Here is a 16,281-nt window from a genome sequence, read left to right on the forward strand (position 1 = left end):
GGTATCTGTCCCAAAACAAAGTAGTGACTGTGCCAATGAATTCCATTCTAATGTGTTCTTAAGTATGTCCACAAAAGTACCTTTGCAAACAAATTCTCAGATTTTTAAACCCACTGTGATATTTTTAAAATATTTTTAATGGGCTTTAAAAAAACACCACAGTTACTTGTGGATTGTTTCTGCATGTTCCTAGCTGATGAGTAGTTCTGCTCTGAGAGGTAGAGCATCTTACCTCTCTCAGCTCCCTGAAGTCAGTGATCGGCCATCTGTTCATGTCCCCTGTTACAGATCACCTTCCTTGCAAGGACTCACTGTCACAGGAGCCCTTCAGAAAAAAGCAGGAAGAGCAGGAGGAGGAGAGTTTGAGCAGCAGCAGTGACCTCACAGTTTCTGTAAGCGAAGATGATCTGATTTTAAAGAGTCCAGAACCACAGCCAAATCTGGGAGACACAATGGAGCAAGAAGATGGAACAGAGACCTTAAATGTAATCCACTGTGAGCAAGAAAGAGATGCCCCATCCACCAGAAAACCTAACTGTATTTTGCAAGTCCCAAGCACTCCTGATTCACCAAATGAGTCCTTCACTAACTTGCCAGCAAGGGAGTAAGTCATTCATTTTTTTTCACTGTTCAGTTTTAATTATAGATATTTTTAGAGACCATTCCACTGGGAGTATATTATTGAACACTCAGCTATAAGTGTATAAGTTCCTTAATTCTCATAAATAGTCTTTTGGATAAGAACTAGTTTCTTTTTTTTAATGAAATAGCTTTAAAAGTCTGAATATCATTGAAATCATGGTGACTGGCAGTTTATAATGATATCTAAAGAATCCCTGGTTAATTCATAACTAATTCCCTCCACTTCTTACCCACCATTCTTTTAGAAAACCAGTCATTTTGGACTTGTAGTAACACAGGTGACAAACATTTAAACTTTTGGGAATTCAATTTTTGAGACTGAGAACTTTGTATCTAATTAATTAATTTGCTTAACCCTTCTATCCCATTTCTTTGTGTCATTTTAATAAGTGTATATGTAAGGCAGCTTTCCTTTTCTGAGTGTAAATATGAGGACACTGGAGATTTTAAGGTTCAAGAGGAGTGTCAATGTTACATATTTTGAGCACTTACAAAATCCAAGTCATAAAAAGTCATATGTGATTTTTTTTTTTTTTTCACGAGCTTCCCTGGTGGCTCAGACAGTAAAGAAATCCACCTGCAATGCAAGAAACCCAGGTTCGCTGTTGATTGGAGATAGTGGAGTTGTAGGAAACATGGAAACAACATGTTGAGAATCAGTTCTGCAATAAGGGCAGCACTAATAGCATCAAATGTCTTAGGGGTACAAGGAACCTAAGTGAACAGCACAGAGTAGAGCTCACCATCTAAGGTGGGACACTAGGACTCCCCTGGCAGTGCAGTGGCTAAGACCCCATGCTCCCAACCAGGGGGCTTGAGTTCCCAGAGCTTGAGTTCAGTTGCTGGTCAGGGAACCAAGATCCCATGCCACACAGAGTGGCCTAAAATATAAAATGAGGACACCAAGGCTAGGGGTGTAGGATTGACACCTAGGCTGGGGGCCCACCCTCCATACAGCCTCCCTGCCCCCATCCCACCTTGATGTGACACTGTGATGCCGTCACTCGCTCTCCAGCATTCCCAGCAACAGTGAAAAGCCAAGTGGATTTCTTGCACATGAGGGTGTATGTTTTCTTTAAACTACCATTGTAGCTTTCTATATCTATTGCCTTTTACCACTCATTACCTATTTAGAAAGAAAAGTTTATAGTCTAATGGACTTCAAACTGATGTTTAAGAAATATTTATTAAGAGCACCTAAGTACAAAGTACTTGTGCTGTAGATGGAAGAACCATTGTGGTGCCCATCCTTGGGAGATTGGCTTAATAGCAGAGGCAAGCCTGATGGGTTTTTTCTAGTAATGGTACTTGCCTCTCATTGAGGAGGTATGGGCTATTATGTACTACATCATTAGAAACTTTATTACTAAGAAGAGAATGTTTCTATTTCAGGTGGTATTTGCTGCCTTTTTTTTATAGCAGTTCTTGCACAAGTTGGTATTTTGGTAGGAGGAGTAGTGGACTTACTCAGGACTTGGTCCTTTTTTGAAATGAATAGGTTGAGTATGAGTGTAGAATTAATGATGTTCTATCTCCTATTCTAGATGAATGACTGTTTCTTGTGACTCTAAAACCAATCTTCTTGAAATTTTGGGGTATATTTTACCAAAAATTGTTGGAAAATAAGCATTTGAGGAATTTTTGAAGGTTAATCTTAATAGAATGCCCTCAGAATAAAAAATCAGTTGGTGATGCTGGTTTTCTGTGTCCATGTTACTAAATCTGAGTCTGTTGATCTTCTGTGGTGAAAGTCCTCCCCAAGCACAGATTGACAGTGATTTTATTTTTTTCCTTACAGTGGTTTTAAGTAGTTCTGGTTAACTCGCAGACTTCCCACGTCTCTTGATTCCCTGCATTTTCTTCCTTTCTCTCCAGCCTTTGCTCTTCTCCTTGGCTCAGAGGGTTATTTATTAATCTGAGTCTGTGACTTCATATTTACAGAATACCGCCCTAGCCTCAGAGCTTCTCAGTTTACTTTAGTATCTGTTGAGGGCCTGAGAAAAGTTACTAGAATGAATTTTAGTTAACAAAGGTGAAGAGGTGGGACAAAGGAAGATAGCAGGAGTTGAACAGGAAACTGGACCCTCCGATTTGCTGAGATTGATGATGATGACTTCAGGCATGCTTCGGAGATACTGTAGAGACACAATAAAATGAGTCTCGCAAGAAAGCAAGTCACACAAGTATTTTGGTTTCCCCGTGGGTCCACGCTGTAGCATGTCTCAGAACTTTCTTTTATTCTTATGACTGAAATGTATTCCAGTGTATGGATAAACCACATTCTGTTTATCCACTCACCTGTTGATGGACACTGGGTGTGCTTCCACCTTTAAAAGCTTCTCTGCTTTCTTTTACGGACACCTCCAGATGTAGAGCGCCATGCTGTGATTCCTGCACCTGAGCTGTAATTACAAGCTGTAATTAACCTTTCTCACAGCACACTTGCTAGGAAGAAGCTGGGTAAAAGAAATGTTAAAAAGGAGGACCTTGAATCTTGTATTTTCTTAAGGAGTGAGCAGTTCACTACAAAGTTTGGCCCAAAGCTCCAGGACTTTGAACAGTAGATATTCGTTATTTGTCATGTGACAGGTGGTTGACCCTGTGTCATTTGGGACTACAGGGATAACTTGGCCACTTGTCCCTCATTTGGGGGATTAGTTCAGCCTCAGTTACCCTGGGAGAGGTAGCGGAGTTCCCTAGACAGCAGGGGAGAAGTCCAGTGCACAGATGCTCTTTAAGTGTCAGCTTGCATCCTGTTTGCTAACGTCTCATTGTCTAAAGAGTACCCACAGGGCCCAGTGCAGAGTCAAGAGGTAAATAAAGACAGCCCATCTCTTGTTAAGATGAGTGACAGAGTTGCATTGCAAAGGGTGTGTACCCTGCAATGAGAAGTTTATGGTCAGTTTTTGTAACCTATCACAATACTTTAAGACAAATTCAAATAGAGATAAGCTCGGTGTGAGTCCAAAGGGTTGGGAGAGGTTTATACAGGTGTTGATACAGCATCTTGAAGGATGTCCAGGCTTTGAGTACAGAGGAGGAGGGTAAGGGGTGGAATGGGTCTGAAGAAAGAGTGCAGGTAACAGAGAACACAAGGGGTGGGGCTGGGGGGCAGGCAGAGGGCCTGGCTGAAGGCTTGTCCAGGAGCAGCTGTCAGAGTGGAGGTTTGGAATGTCACCGTGGTTGAGAAAGGCCTTCAATGTGCAGTTAGTGTACATATAGTTCATCTCTTTGTTCTGCAGAGCAGTTGAAGACTATTTTGAGAGAAGGGTAATGTGGCAAATCACTTGATTTAGGAGAAATGGTGTTGTCAGGATGACTTAGCCACGAGCGAGCCAGGATTCTGAGATGGCCCCTGATATTCCCGCCCCTGGTATGCCCCTGTGTGATCCCTGCACCTGCAGTGTGGACAGCACAGTGAGGCTGGTGGGGCCCTCCTGTGGCCAGGTGGCATATGATGGAGAGGAAGAGTCTTGCAGATAAAATGACTAGAGGTGTAATGTATCCAGTTTTTTTAAGGACCAGCTTTTTGTTTTGTTGATTTTCTTTCTTATTTTGAATTTCATTGATTTCTCCTCTAAATTTTGTGATTTCTCCTGGTTGCTTTGGATTTAATTTGCTCTTTTTCTCTCATTCCCTAGGGTAGAAGCTTAGCTTATTTATTTTAGATCTTCCCTCTTTTCTAAAACATCTATTCAATGTTATAAATTTCTCTGTAAGCACTGTTTTTACTCCATCTCATAAATTTTGGTAAGTTGTATTTTCATTCAAGATATTTTAAAATTTCTTTTAAGACTTCTTTGATTCACATGTTATCTAGAAATGTGCTATTTAATCTCCACTTTTAGATTTCCTATAATCTTTGTTATTAATTTTCTTTTGATCTGAGAGCATTTTTTCTATGACTTTTGTTCTTTAAACTTTGTTGAGGTGTGTTTTATGACTCACAGTGTGGTTTGTCTTGGCAAATGTTCCATGCGAGCTTGAGAAGAATGTGTATCTTACTGTTACTGGATGAAGTATCCTGTACATGTAAGTTAGATCAGGTTAATTAATGGTGCTCTCCACTTCAGCTATATCCTTGCTGACTCTACCTGCTGGATGTATCAGTTACTGATGGAGGTGTGTTAAAATATTCAACTGTAATAGTGGGCTTATCTATTCCTCCTTGCAGTTCTACCAGTTTTTGCCTATGTATTTTGATGCCCTGTTGCATGCACACATTAAGGATTGTTACGATGTTCCTTGGTGCGCTGTTTTGGGTGTTTGTCCTGCTTGGTGTTCTCTGAGCTTCCAGGATCTGTGGTTTGGTTTATTTGGAAAATTCTCAGCCGTTATTTCTTCAGATATTTCTTCTGCTCCGTTCTCTGTTTCTTCTAGTATTCCCATTACTTTTGTAAGTTTTTTTAAGAGACTTCTAAACTGTCTACCAGAATGGCTGTAGCATTTTGCATTGGGTGGCAGTTCCTATCACTGCCCATCGTCACCAACATTTGGTGTCATCAGTGTTCTGAATTTGGGGCATTCTCACAGGTGTGCAGTGGTGTCTTATTGTTGTTTCACTCTTATTTATTGTTTGTTTACTGGCCATGCTACGCATCATGTGGGATCTTAGTTCCTGGAATAGGAATGGTACGAGCGCCTCCTGCAATGGAAGCTCAGAGGCATAATCACTGGACCGTCAGGGAATCCCTGTCATTATTGTCTTAATTTGCATTTCCCTGGTGACATATGATGTGGGACATCTTTCCATATACTTATTTGCTATACATACATCATCTTTGGTGAGATCTCTCTTAAAGTCTTTGGCCTACTTTTAATTGAGTTGCTATATTTTCTTACTGTTGAATTTTGAGAGTTCTCTGTATATTTTGGTTAACAGTCCTTTATCAAATATGTCTTTTGCTGCAAATATTTTTTCTTGATGTGTAGGTTGTCTTATTCTTTTGACATTATCTTTTGCAGAATATAAATTTTTCATTTTAATAAAGTCCAGCTTGTCAATTACTTCTTTCATGGATCCATACCCAAGGTCATCTAGGTTTTCTCTTATTTTATCTCTGAGGAGTTTTATAGTTTGGTGTTTTACATTTAGAACTATGAACCATTTTGAGTAAATTTTTGTGAAGGGTATAATGTCTGTGTTTAAGTTCTTTTTTCTTTTTTTGCACTGGATATCCACTTGTTCCAGCATGTTGATGAAAAGTTAACTTTTGGGAGGCTCATTTTCCTTCATTTGAAGATATTTCTATGTTTTTTAATTGAGATACAATTGACACAAAGCCTTCCATTAGTTTCAGGTGTACAGAGTAGTGATTTGACATTTCTGTGCATTGGAAATGATCATCACAGTAAGGCTAGTAAGATCCATCACCACACATAGTTAAATCTTTTTTCTTATTGTGAAAATTGTAAGGATTTATTCTCTCAGCAACTTTCATATATACAGTATTCTTAACTGTTGTCATCATGCTCTATATTACACCCCCAGAACTTGTTTTATAACTAGAAGTTTCTGCATTTTACTGCCTCCATCCATTTAGCCTCCTCCCACCCTTTACCCACCTCTGGCAACCACTAGACTGCCAGTCTGTACTCTGTATCCATAAAATTCAGGCTTTGGTTTTTTTTTTAGATTCTATATGTAAGTAAGATCATACAGCGTTTGTCTTTCCCTGACTGACTTATTTCATTTAGCATAATGCCCTCAGAGTTCATCCATGTTGTCACAAATTGCAGGATTTCCTTCTTTTTGTTATTGAATAATATTCTATTGTAAATATATACCACAGTTTCTTTATCTATTCATTCATCAGTGGACACTTAAGTTTCTTCTGTATTTTGACTGTTGCAAATAATGCTTCAGTGTACATGGGGATGTATATATCTTTTTAAGTTAGTGTTTTCATTTCCTTCAGATAAATACCCAGAACTGAAATTCCTGGGTCATATGGTAATTCTATTTTTAATTTTTTGAGGAATTCCCATACTGTTTTCCATAGCAGCTGTACCAGTTTGTATTCAAACCAAGAGTGCACAGAGGATTCCCTTTCCTTATATCCTTGCTGACATTTATTATTTCTTGTCTTTTTAATGATAGCAGTTCTTACAGGTATAAGAAGATACCTGATTGTGGTTTTGATTTGCATTTCCCTAAAGATCAGTGATGTTGAGCACCTTTTCATGTACTTGTTGGCTGTACTTATTTTCTTTGGAAGGATGCCCATTCAGATCTTCTACCCATTTTTTTAATTCAAAAGCTTGGATTTTTAAGTTGTGTGGGTTCTTTATATATTTTGGATATTGACCCCAGTCAGCCATATGATTTGCAATTATTTTCTCCCATTCACTAGGTTGCCTTTTTATTTTGTTGCTGGTTTCCTTTGCTGTGTAGAATATTTTCAGTTTGAAATAGTCCCGCTTACCTAGTTTTGCTTTCATTGCCTGTGGTTTTAGTGTCATAACCAAGAAATCTTCGCTAAGACCAGTGTCAAGCTGTTTTCCCCCTGTGTTTTCTTCTAGGAGTTCTGTAGTTTCAGGTCTTACATTTACGTCTCTAATCCATTTTGAGTTCATATTTGGTGTAATATAAGGATCAAGTTTGTTTTTTTTTTTTTTCTATAGCTATCCAGTTTTCCAGCACCGCTTGAAGAAGAGATTGACTTTTCCCCATTGTGTATTTTCCCTGTCTTGACACTTTTGTCCAGATAAGGGTGGCTATATATGCATTGATTTATTCTGTTCCGTTTGTCTATATGTCTGTATTTATGCCAGTACCATGCTGTTTTGATTTCTGTAGCTTTATAATATGTTTTAAAATGAGACTGTGTGTTCTCCTGCTTCATTCTTTTTTTCTCAATATTATTTTGGTTACTCAGATTCCTTTGTGGTTCCATATGAATTTTAGGATTATTTGCTTTTTCTGTAAAAAAAAAAAATGATGCTGGGAGATTGAGGAATTACATTGGATCTGTCAATCGCACTGGGTAGCATATACATTATAACAATATTAGTCTTCTAATCCATGAACACGAGTTGTCTTTCCATTTATTTGTGTTTAATTTCTTTCAATAGTGTTTTGTAGTTTTCAATGTACAAGTCTTTAGCTTAGTTGGTTAAGTTTATTTGTAAGTATTTTGTCCTTTTTGATGCTATTGTAAATGGGATTATTTTCTTAGTTTCCCTTTTAGATTGTTCATTATATAGAATTGCAACTAATTTTTGCCTGTAGATTTTATATCCTGCAGCTCTACTAAAGCATCATAGTATAAATGCATTTTAAAGCCCCATGGACCCCAAGAGGAACATTAGGAAATAAACATGCATAGGAAAGCAGCCCAAGGCTTGGCTCCACATTCAGTGTCAGGAAGCTCAGAAGGAACCAGAAAAGGTGTCTGGGGAGAGTCTACAATGAAGAGTGCAGAGAACCGAGGGCCAAGCTTGTGCTGCAGATGCCAAATAGAGTGTTTCACGTGGGGTTTAGAGAGATTAATAACGTTCCCAGGTCATACAGCTGGCTGGAGGTGCAGCTTACATCCAGACTGACTGGCAGATGCCAGACTCATGCTCCCAGTTTCTGTGCTTGAACACATAAACCACAGCCAGTATGATGTTCCCTTCAGTAGCATCAACTCTGTGCCAGGCACTATTGTGAGAGCTTTATTTATAACAGTATGTTTATTCCTGTTGTCATCACCGTCTTACAGAGGTGGAAATGGAGACACAGTGAGGTTGTGTTCAGGGTCACAGAGTGGCTCAGTGTGCTTTGAACTAGCTGTCTGGGTCCAGAGTCTGCACTCATAACTGTCTGTTGATAACCCTCTCCACTGCCTGCATAACTGGAGTGTCATCAAGGATAATATTTCTTAAGGTTGAATGAGGACGCTCAAGAAGCAAATAGATTCTTTAATTAGAAAAAGAAAACCAAGCAGCGGTGTTTTGACTTTTGGCTCTGTCCATATTGATTTTGGTGCTTCCCAGCCTCATATAACCTGGTGAAGTGCTATATGCCTTTCTTCCAGCTTGAACAAAGTACTTGTAAAGTTGCTTTGTTCTTTCTCCCCATGGAGCATGCCTGAAAACAGAATGTAATGCTGCCTTTTACTCTAAGTCAAATGAAAGCCTTGGTTTCTCAGGGTCAGAAAAATGCAGTCATATAGTTGGAGTCTCATCCAGTGATTTTAATTTTGCCCCTCTCAAAAGTTAAGTTTAGGAAGGAAGTTCTTGCATCTGAGAAAAGACTTGCTGCTGGAGCCATGTTGCCTGGAGTAATGGTTTACAACTGTTACAACTTTCCAATTGGCCCAGAGTTTACTTTAAGAGGCACTGGAAGCATGTTGGTAAGTGCAGTGTTTCTTCCAGCATGATAAGACCTTCAGATGTCTGCTCTCTGTGTTGCTTGTTTGTCTTCATTACGCCTCATTTTTCCTGGACATGACCTCTGCCCCTCAATTCAGGTGCTCCCCTGAGCTTTTTCTCGCCACTCCACGTATTCTGGCATTTTCCCTCAAAGAAAGGTCCTGTGTCACACTTATGGAAAAAATAGCCCAGTGCCAGTGTGGGGTTGGGGTGGGCAGTGCGTCCCCCTCAAGTTCTACCTGGCATTTCATTCTCCAGGCTTGCCTGTGCCTCTCCTGTTAGCTCACCTGTTTTGATCTGACATAGCTGAGGCTTTTCTTATCTTTATTTTGGTTTAAATTTTTAAAGTTCATAACCAGGTTTTCAAGAGGACAGGAATCCCGAGACCCGATTGTCAGCAAAGTAGGCAGTAATTACAGCCATTGTCACCTGGCATGTGAACAGACGTTGAAAAAACTGTCCATTGGCCAGCCTCAACCCAATGTCCCACCTCTGCCAGCCATCTCATCATAGGCTGCTGGCCTCGGTCAGAAGAGGTGGGGACCTGGAGTGGAGCGAGGGTAGGGGAGACTGAGGGGCACTTGAAAGGCTACAGCGGGAGAGCTGCTTTCACCAGCAGAACAGGTCTGCTGATGAAAGTTCTCTCCATTTTTGTTTGATTACTTATTCTGATTCTTAAATGCTCATCTGTATGTTCAGGTTTTCATATATTTTTGAGTCAATTTTGAAAATATGTAGTATACTAGAAGGAGATTCATTTTTCTAAGTTTTCAAATTTGTGGGCATAAATTTGTATTTTAGAATTTCTGCTATGTCGATAATTATGTCCCCTTTTTTCTCTGCTCTTTTTTGGAATGACTTTTATATATATAAAATACATGAGTTTCAGGAAGAAACCTAAAGAGGATTTACATTTGCTCCTGGCAGCACCTCGGGCAGAAGCGGTCCTGGGTCACATTCACCCAGGTCTGAGGAGTGAGTTGGGTTGAAGCCAGGCTTTGGTCCCTCTGAGGGCCAGACTATCTGTTTCACCCTTATCTGTAGAAAGTACCAGAGTATCTGTAGAAAGCCCCGAGTATCCAGTTCCAAGTGTGAATCATTTAGTAGGGTTCCTCTTCCTTGGTGGACCTGGACTTCTGTTTTTATTCTCTTGCTCTCTAGGGTTATCCAAAGATGACCCCACTACATCAGCTACCTTTTCAGACATTGGCACATGCCCTTCAAAGAAAAGGTGCCCCAAACATTAGGCTCATCTCTCTGAATTTCCTTTTTCTCCAAATTTTGATCCTGTAGTTCTTTCCTAGAATTTCCTTTTTCTCTAAAGTTTGATCCTGTAGTTCCTTCCTGCTTTGTCTCTCTAATGCTATCAAAGACATACTTTATATATATATAAACACACATATACACACACATGTATATATATATATTTTTTTTTTCTTAATGCAAGGATTAGCCTGCATTACCTTGATGGCACTAAATGAGGCTGAAGTCCTTCTTGTATGTACTTTTTTAAGATAAGTGTTACTCTTGAAGTATAGCGTGCATACAGAAAAGCAAACAAATTTTGAGCATACTGCTCAGTTAATTATCACAGGTCCCCCACCCAGTCAAGAAACAATGTCAGCACCCAAGCCTGCCCCTCCCTTCCCCACCGTGTCCCCTGCTCCCGTCTCCCTCATAATCACTTCTGCTTGGCCACTTCTTCCTTCCTGAAAACCTAGGAAACCGGATCTCGTTTAGTCCCTTTCCTTTGTCATGATGAAGTGCATAGTTTTGTCCCAGTCCTTTCTCATTTGCTTTGCTCTTTACCTTTTCAATCTATTCCTGGGACGGCTTTCTCCCCTTGTATATCATGTTTCTCCCCTTGTGACAAGCCCGCTCAAGCCTGTTAACAATTCGTCCCTTTAGATTGTACACAATACTTTGCTGTTTTCCTGAGTGTGATTTCTAGAAAGCCTGCCAAGCTCATGATCGTCTGCTGACACGTAGAATATGTGATTTCAGGCTGTGATTATGTTTTGTACACATTTAGGAACAGTTACCCAGAATACAAACCTGGTGCCTTATTTCTCGGGCTAGCCCTGCCCGTCACAGGAAGCAAATCAGGAATTGTTTGGTTTGAAATGTTCTCTTGATCTCACCTTGCTCGAAATGTGCTGTGGAATTGCAGGAAGAATTGCAGAGCAGTGACATTTTGCAACTGTCACCTTGGATCTCTTTCTGGCAGGTATCACCATTGACTTATCGAGCTTGACTTCTCAGTTCTCATTTATCACCCTCATCAGATTCACATTTTTGGCACAAGCACCTGGCACAGTGGCTGGCATATGTTGGCATCTAATAACTAATTAGCTTGTGGTAATATGATACGAGGGATTCAGAAGTCAAGAATCAGGGACGTCCATGAGGTGAGACAGAAATGGCCAGCCTTTTTCTCTTCCTTCCAGCTTTTTTGAAATATAATTGACATATACTACTGTATAAATTTAAGGTGTGCAACATAGTGATTTGACTTACACACATCACAAAATAATTACCACAGTAAGTGTAAAGAACATCCATCAGAATTAAAGAAATAGAAAAAAATTCTCCTTGTAATGAGACCGCTTCAGATTTACCCTCTTAACATAGGCTTTCATATATAACATGCAGCAGTGGGCCAGCCTTTTTTTTTTTTTTTTAAATTAGAAATGAACCTGGCTTCTATCTCTCCCACTTCTGATTCTTGGCCATTTGTTAGATTTAATTTCTAGCATCAAAGAATCTGCATCCTGACAAAATGGGCATTTTATTTTTCCTGGTCCTTTTCATTGAGAAGTGGTGGATATTGTGCAGAGTAAGCATAGCTTGCACTTCGCATCAGCACATAAGATCACAGTGAGCCCCTAGAACTCAGGGTTCAGCCAGAAGATAATCATCCAAATGGATGTGATAAGTTTTCCCCCCAAAATGGGATCCCTTCCAGAACCAAGAGAACTAGAGTAGAATATGTATCATAAAGGAAAACCTTCGTCTGAAACCTTGTGGGGTTCACTGAAGCCAGGATGTGTGAGCAGCTGGACCGAGGTTCAGCTGTAGCCAGGAAGGGAAGGTGGAGGAGAACTGAGGAGTCATATTTCAGCCCTGTTCTTGGGGGACAGGACTGAGCCCCAGCCTGGGCAGTGTGTCGTCTGGGGTGGGACAGTGGTGTCTCACCATGCTGCAGCTTCAGTTCAGTTCAGTCACTCAGTCGTGTCTGACTCTTTGCGACCCCATGGACTGCAGCACACCAGGCCTCCCTGTCCATCACCAACTCCTGGAGTTTTCTCAAACTCATGCCCATTGAGTCAGTGATGCTATCCAGCCATCTCATCCTCTATCGTCCCCTTCTCCTCCCGCCTTCAATCTTTCCCAGCATCAGGGTGTTTTCCAGTGAGTCAGCTCTTTGTGTCAAGTGGTCAAAGTAATGGAGTTTCAGCTTTAGCGTCAGTCCTTCCAATGAGTATTCTGCACTGATTTCCTTTAGGATTGACTGGTTGGCTCTCCCTGCAGTCCAAGGGACTCTCAAGAGTCTTCTCCAACACCACAGTTCAAAAGCATTAATTCTTCAGCGCTCAGCTTCCTTTATAGTCCAACTCTGACATCGCATGCTGCAGCTTGGCTTACCTGGAATCTTTAATGTCTCGTTAGGGATCAGCTTAGGCTGTTCTGTAAACTTGGCATGCTAATACGTAGCACAGTGATGAACATCTCTGTCTTCTTGGAGTGGGGCAGGGGGCACCTGCCTCGTCTAGTGGCCCCAGAGCTCCCCCTCCTGTTGCTCTCCCATCATGTTGACAGGTGGCCTCTTACTGTCTCTGGTCACTTCCATTTTCCCCCTCCACACTCCAAGTGGAAAGATCCCTTTTGCTGCCCTGATCCTCTCAGTTCAGCTCCACTCGGAGCTCATGCCCAGAGTTTGTCCTCAGGGCAGATGGCCCCGCACCCACTGCAGTCCCTTTTCCTCACCCTGAAGTGGATCAGGGACCCCCTTTCAGGTGGACTGCCCAGCTCGGGCAGTGCCCCCCAATGACTTGGAGGTGCTCACACCTGGACCTAGCAGTGGGGCTTCTGCCTCCATGGCTCTGACCACACTGTGTAGCCACATCCTGAGCGTCCCTGGGCCAAGGCAATGCCCACTGGCTCCCACCAGACCTTGTGCTTCACTGTGAGCCCCTCTCAAGGTGGGTGGGTGATGGTGGGGAAGGGTCCTTGGGGCAAAACTGGGACCTATCTCCAGTCGTCGGGTGGAACACGTCAACACTTGGCTCCACTCCATCTTGCCACTGTTTTTTTCCTCCTCTTCAGCTCCTCCTGGCTCAGCTCCCCTTTTACAGTCCCCTAAACTGATATTCCTCATCTCTGAAGAACAGTCTTTGAGCCACGGTGACAGGCTTCTGAAAAAAAAAAAAACAAATCACTGTGAAGGTGGGATTAGAGAAGGGACATTGGAGCTGAGGACCTGAATGAGAGGCTTTCCCTTGGGGGGCAGGGGGCATCATGGGAAGTGCATGTGCGTAAGACAGCTGAAAACCCAAAACGAAGCAGGAAATGAGCTTTTAAAACGTCCAAGATATGTGTTCTTGTACTTTCACACTTGATCTCACCATTTGAGTCCTTGTTGAGCGACTCACTCTGTTAACTTAACCTCCAGGAGAATCTGAACCCAGTGGGGAGGAGTCCTGAATCCCGTCCTCCATGGTGTCCAACTGACTCTCACTTTTTCTTGCTGCTCTCTCATCAGTGTAAATCTGTTTTAATTTGCTTCTCATTTTGATGGACTGAATGTGTCTGAATCTGCTGCTTCAGGCAGCACTAGACTCATTTCCTCCATCATAGTGATGCTCAGATGTGTTCACTAGAATTACCCTGCAGTGAGTAAAAATGAATCTTGGTGATTTTGCGAACTTGCTCAAAATAATTTTTCCTAAAACTTCAGTACCTGCTGTAGCTTGCCTACTAGAGAATGAAAAAATGCGTTGAGAGCATCGAGTGAATAAGGACAAATCTGTGGGAAGCTGCTGATCTCATTAGCTTTGATGGGTTGGGTTTTTATCATGGATGTGTGATTGTTATACTGTACATGTATATTCATTGTCCACTCATAAAACTTTTTCTGATTTGTGTGATGAAACGAAGTACATCAGCACACTGGTGTTCTGCACAAAGTTCTGAGAACTCCAGGTGTCCTGCCACCTTAAACACTGAAAGTGAAAGGAAAGTGAGGTTGCTCAGTCATGTCTGACTCTGTGACCCCATGGACTGTAGCCCACCAGGCTCCTCCATCCATGGGATTTTCTAGGCAAGAGTACTGGAGTGGGCTGCCATTTCCTTCTCCAGGGGATCTTCCCAACCCAGGGATTGAACCCAGGTCTCCTGCATTGTGGGTAGATGCTTTATCGTCCGAGTCACCAAGGAATCCCCAGACACTGAAAAACACTGCTTTCTAGACTCTAAACCAATTTCTCCCCCCCCCTTTTTTTTTTTACTTTATTTTACTTTACAATACTGTATTGGTTTTGCCATACATCAACATGAATCTGCCACGGGTGTGCATGAGTTCCCAATCCTGAACCCCCCTCCCACTTCCCTCCCCATACCATCTCTCTGGGTCATCCCAGTGCACCAGCCCCAAGCATCCTGCATCCTGCATCCTGCATCAAACCTAGACTGGCGATTCATTTCTTACATGATATTATACATGTTTCAATGCCATTCTCCCAAATCATCCCACCCTCTCCCTCTCCCACAGAGTCCAAAAGTCTGTTCTATACATCTGTGTCTCTTTTGCTGTCTCTCATGCAGGGTTATCGTTACCATCTTTCTAAATTCCACATATATGCTTTAGTATACTGTATTGGTGTTTTTCTTTCTGGCTTACTTCACTCTGTATAATCGGCTCCAGTTTCATCCACCTCATTAGAACTGATTCAAATGTATTCTTTTTAATGGCTAAGTAATACTCCATTGTGTATATGTACCACAGCTTTCTTATCCATTCATCTGCTGATGGACATCTAGGTTGCTTCCATGTCCTGGCTATTATAAACAGTGCTGCAGTGAACATTGGGGTACATGTGTCTCTTTCAATTCTGGTTTCCTCAGTGTGTATGCCCAGCAGTGTGATTGCTGGGTCATAAGGCAGTTCTATTTCCAGTTTTTTGAGGAACCTCCACACTCTTCTCCATAGTGGCTGTACTAGTTTGCGTTCCCACCAACAGAGTAAGAGGATTCCTTTCTCCACACCCTCTCCAGCATTTATTGCTTGTAGACTTTTGGATAGCAGCCACTCTGACTGGCGTGAAATGGTACCTCATTGTGGTCTTGATTTGCATTTCTTTAATAATGAGTGATGTTGAGCATCTTTTCATGTGTTTGTTAGCCATCTGTATGTCTTCTTTGGAGAAATGTCCATTTAGTACTGGCTCATGGCACTGACAGTCCTTACTGATAAGCTGAAGTACAGATCATGAGGACACGTGCTGACCATGCTTGTTGGAGCATAATTACATCTGTCATCATGAGCATGGGCTTCCTTGGTGGCTCAGTGGTAAAGAACCCGCCTGCAGTGCAGGAGACGGGTTCTCCTTCAATCCCTGGGTTGGGAAGATCCCCTAGAGAAGGGAGTGGCACCCACTCCAGTATTCTTTCCTGGAGAATCTCATGGACAGAGGAGCCTGGTGGTCTACAGTCCATGCTGTTACAAAGAGTTGGATACAACTTAGTGACTAAAACAATAACAGTCAGGAGCATACTTGAAATTGGTTTCCACTGTTTTGAAAGATGCAGTTACTCTGAATTAGCGATGTGCTTGTCTGATGTCCTCTGAAGCCCAGCACTGACAGGAGACGCTGTTTCACCTGATTCCCAGTATTTACCCAGGAGGGCCGGTTAGCATGGACTGTTTCCTTGCTCGCATCCTGCCAGCCTTTCCTCCGCAGTTAATTCATTTGTTCATTCACAATGATGATTTGGTATCGTCTCCTTTCTTGTTTCTTCTTTTTGTCTTTGGGATTATTTTGGATGATTGAGTATTTGAATAGTAAAGGGATTTGGTTTTTTTTATTGCGATACAGTATTGCGAGGGCAGGTAGCAAGCAGGCACAGTCTTTCCCATGGTGTTCTGCTCAATTTTTACTGGACTCCTGCAGGAGGGGGCAAGCATCAATAGCCAAGTGTTCAGTCCCTTCATGCTGGTCCCTCCCTGGGTGCTGCTTCTCCCATTTCAGTGTCATCACTGAGGTGGACCTGGATCACTGACTG

The 16,281-nt window shown here is 41.8% G+C and overlaps 1 protein-coding gene across 1 annotated transcript in view; it reads left to right on the plus strand.

Moving 5' to 3' along the window:
* The window catches only part of KIZ (kizuna centrosomal protein), an 87,882-nt gene that overhangs the window by 22,642 nt on the left and 48,959 nt on the right, over nucleotides 1-16,281 (plus strand). The window contains exon 6 of the mRNA XM_068987594.1: nucleotides 289-604. Within this exon, the coding sequence (XP_068843695.1) occupies nucleotides 289-604 (316 nt within the window). The remainder of the gene's footprint in view (nucleotides 1-288; nucleotides 605-16,281) is intronic.

Source organism: Capricornis sumatraensis, chromosome 15 (genome assembly GCF_032405125.1).
Source record: "Capricornis sumatraensis isolate serow.1 chromosome 15, serow.2, whole genome shotgun sequence".
NCBI lineage: Eukaryota > Metazoa > Chordata > Mammalia > Artiodactyla > Bovidae > Capricornis > Capricornis sumatraensis.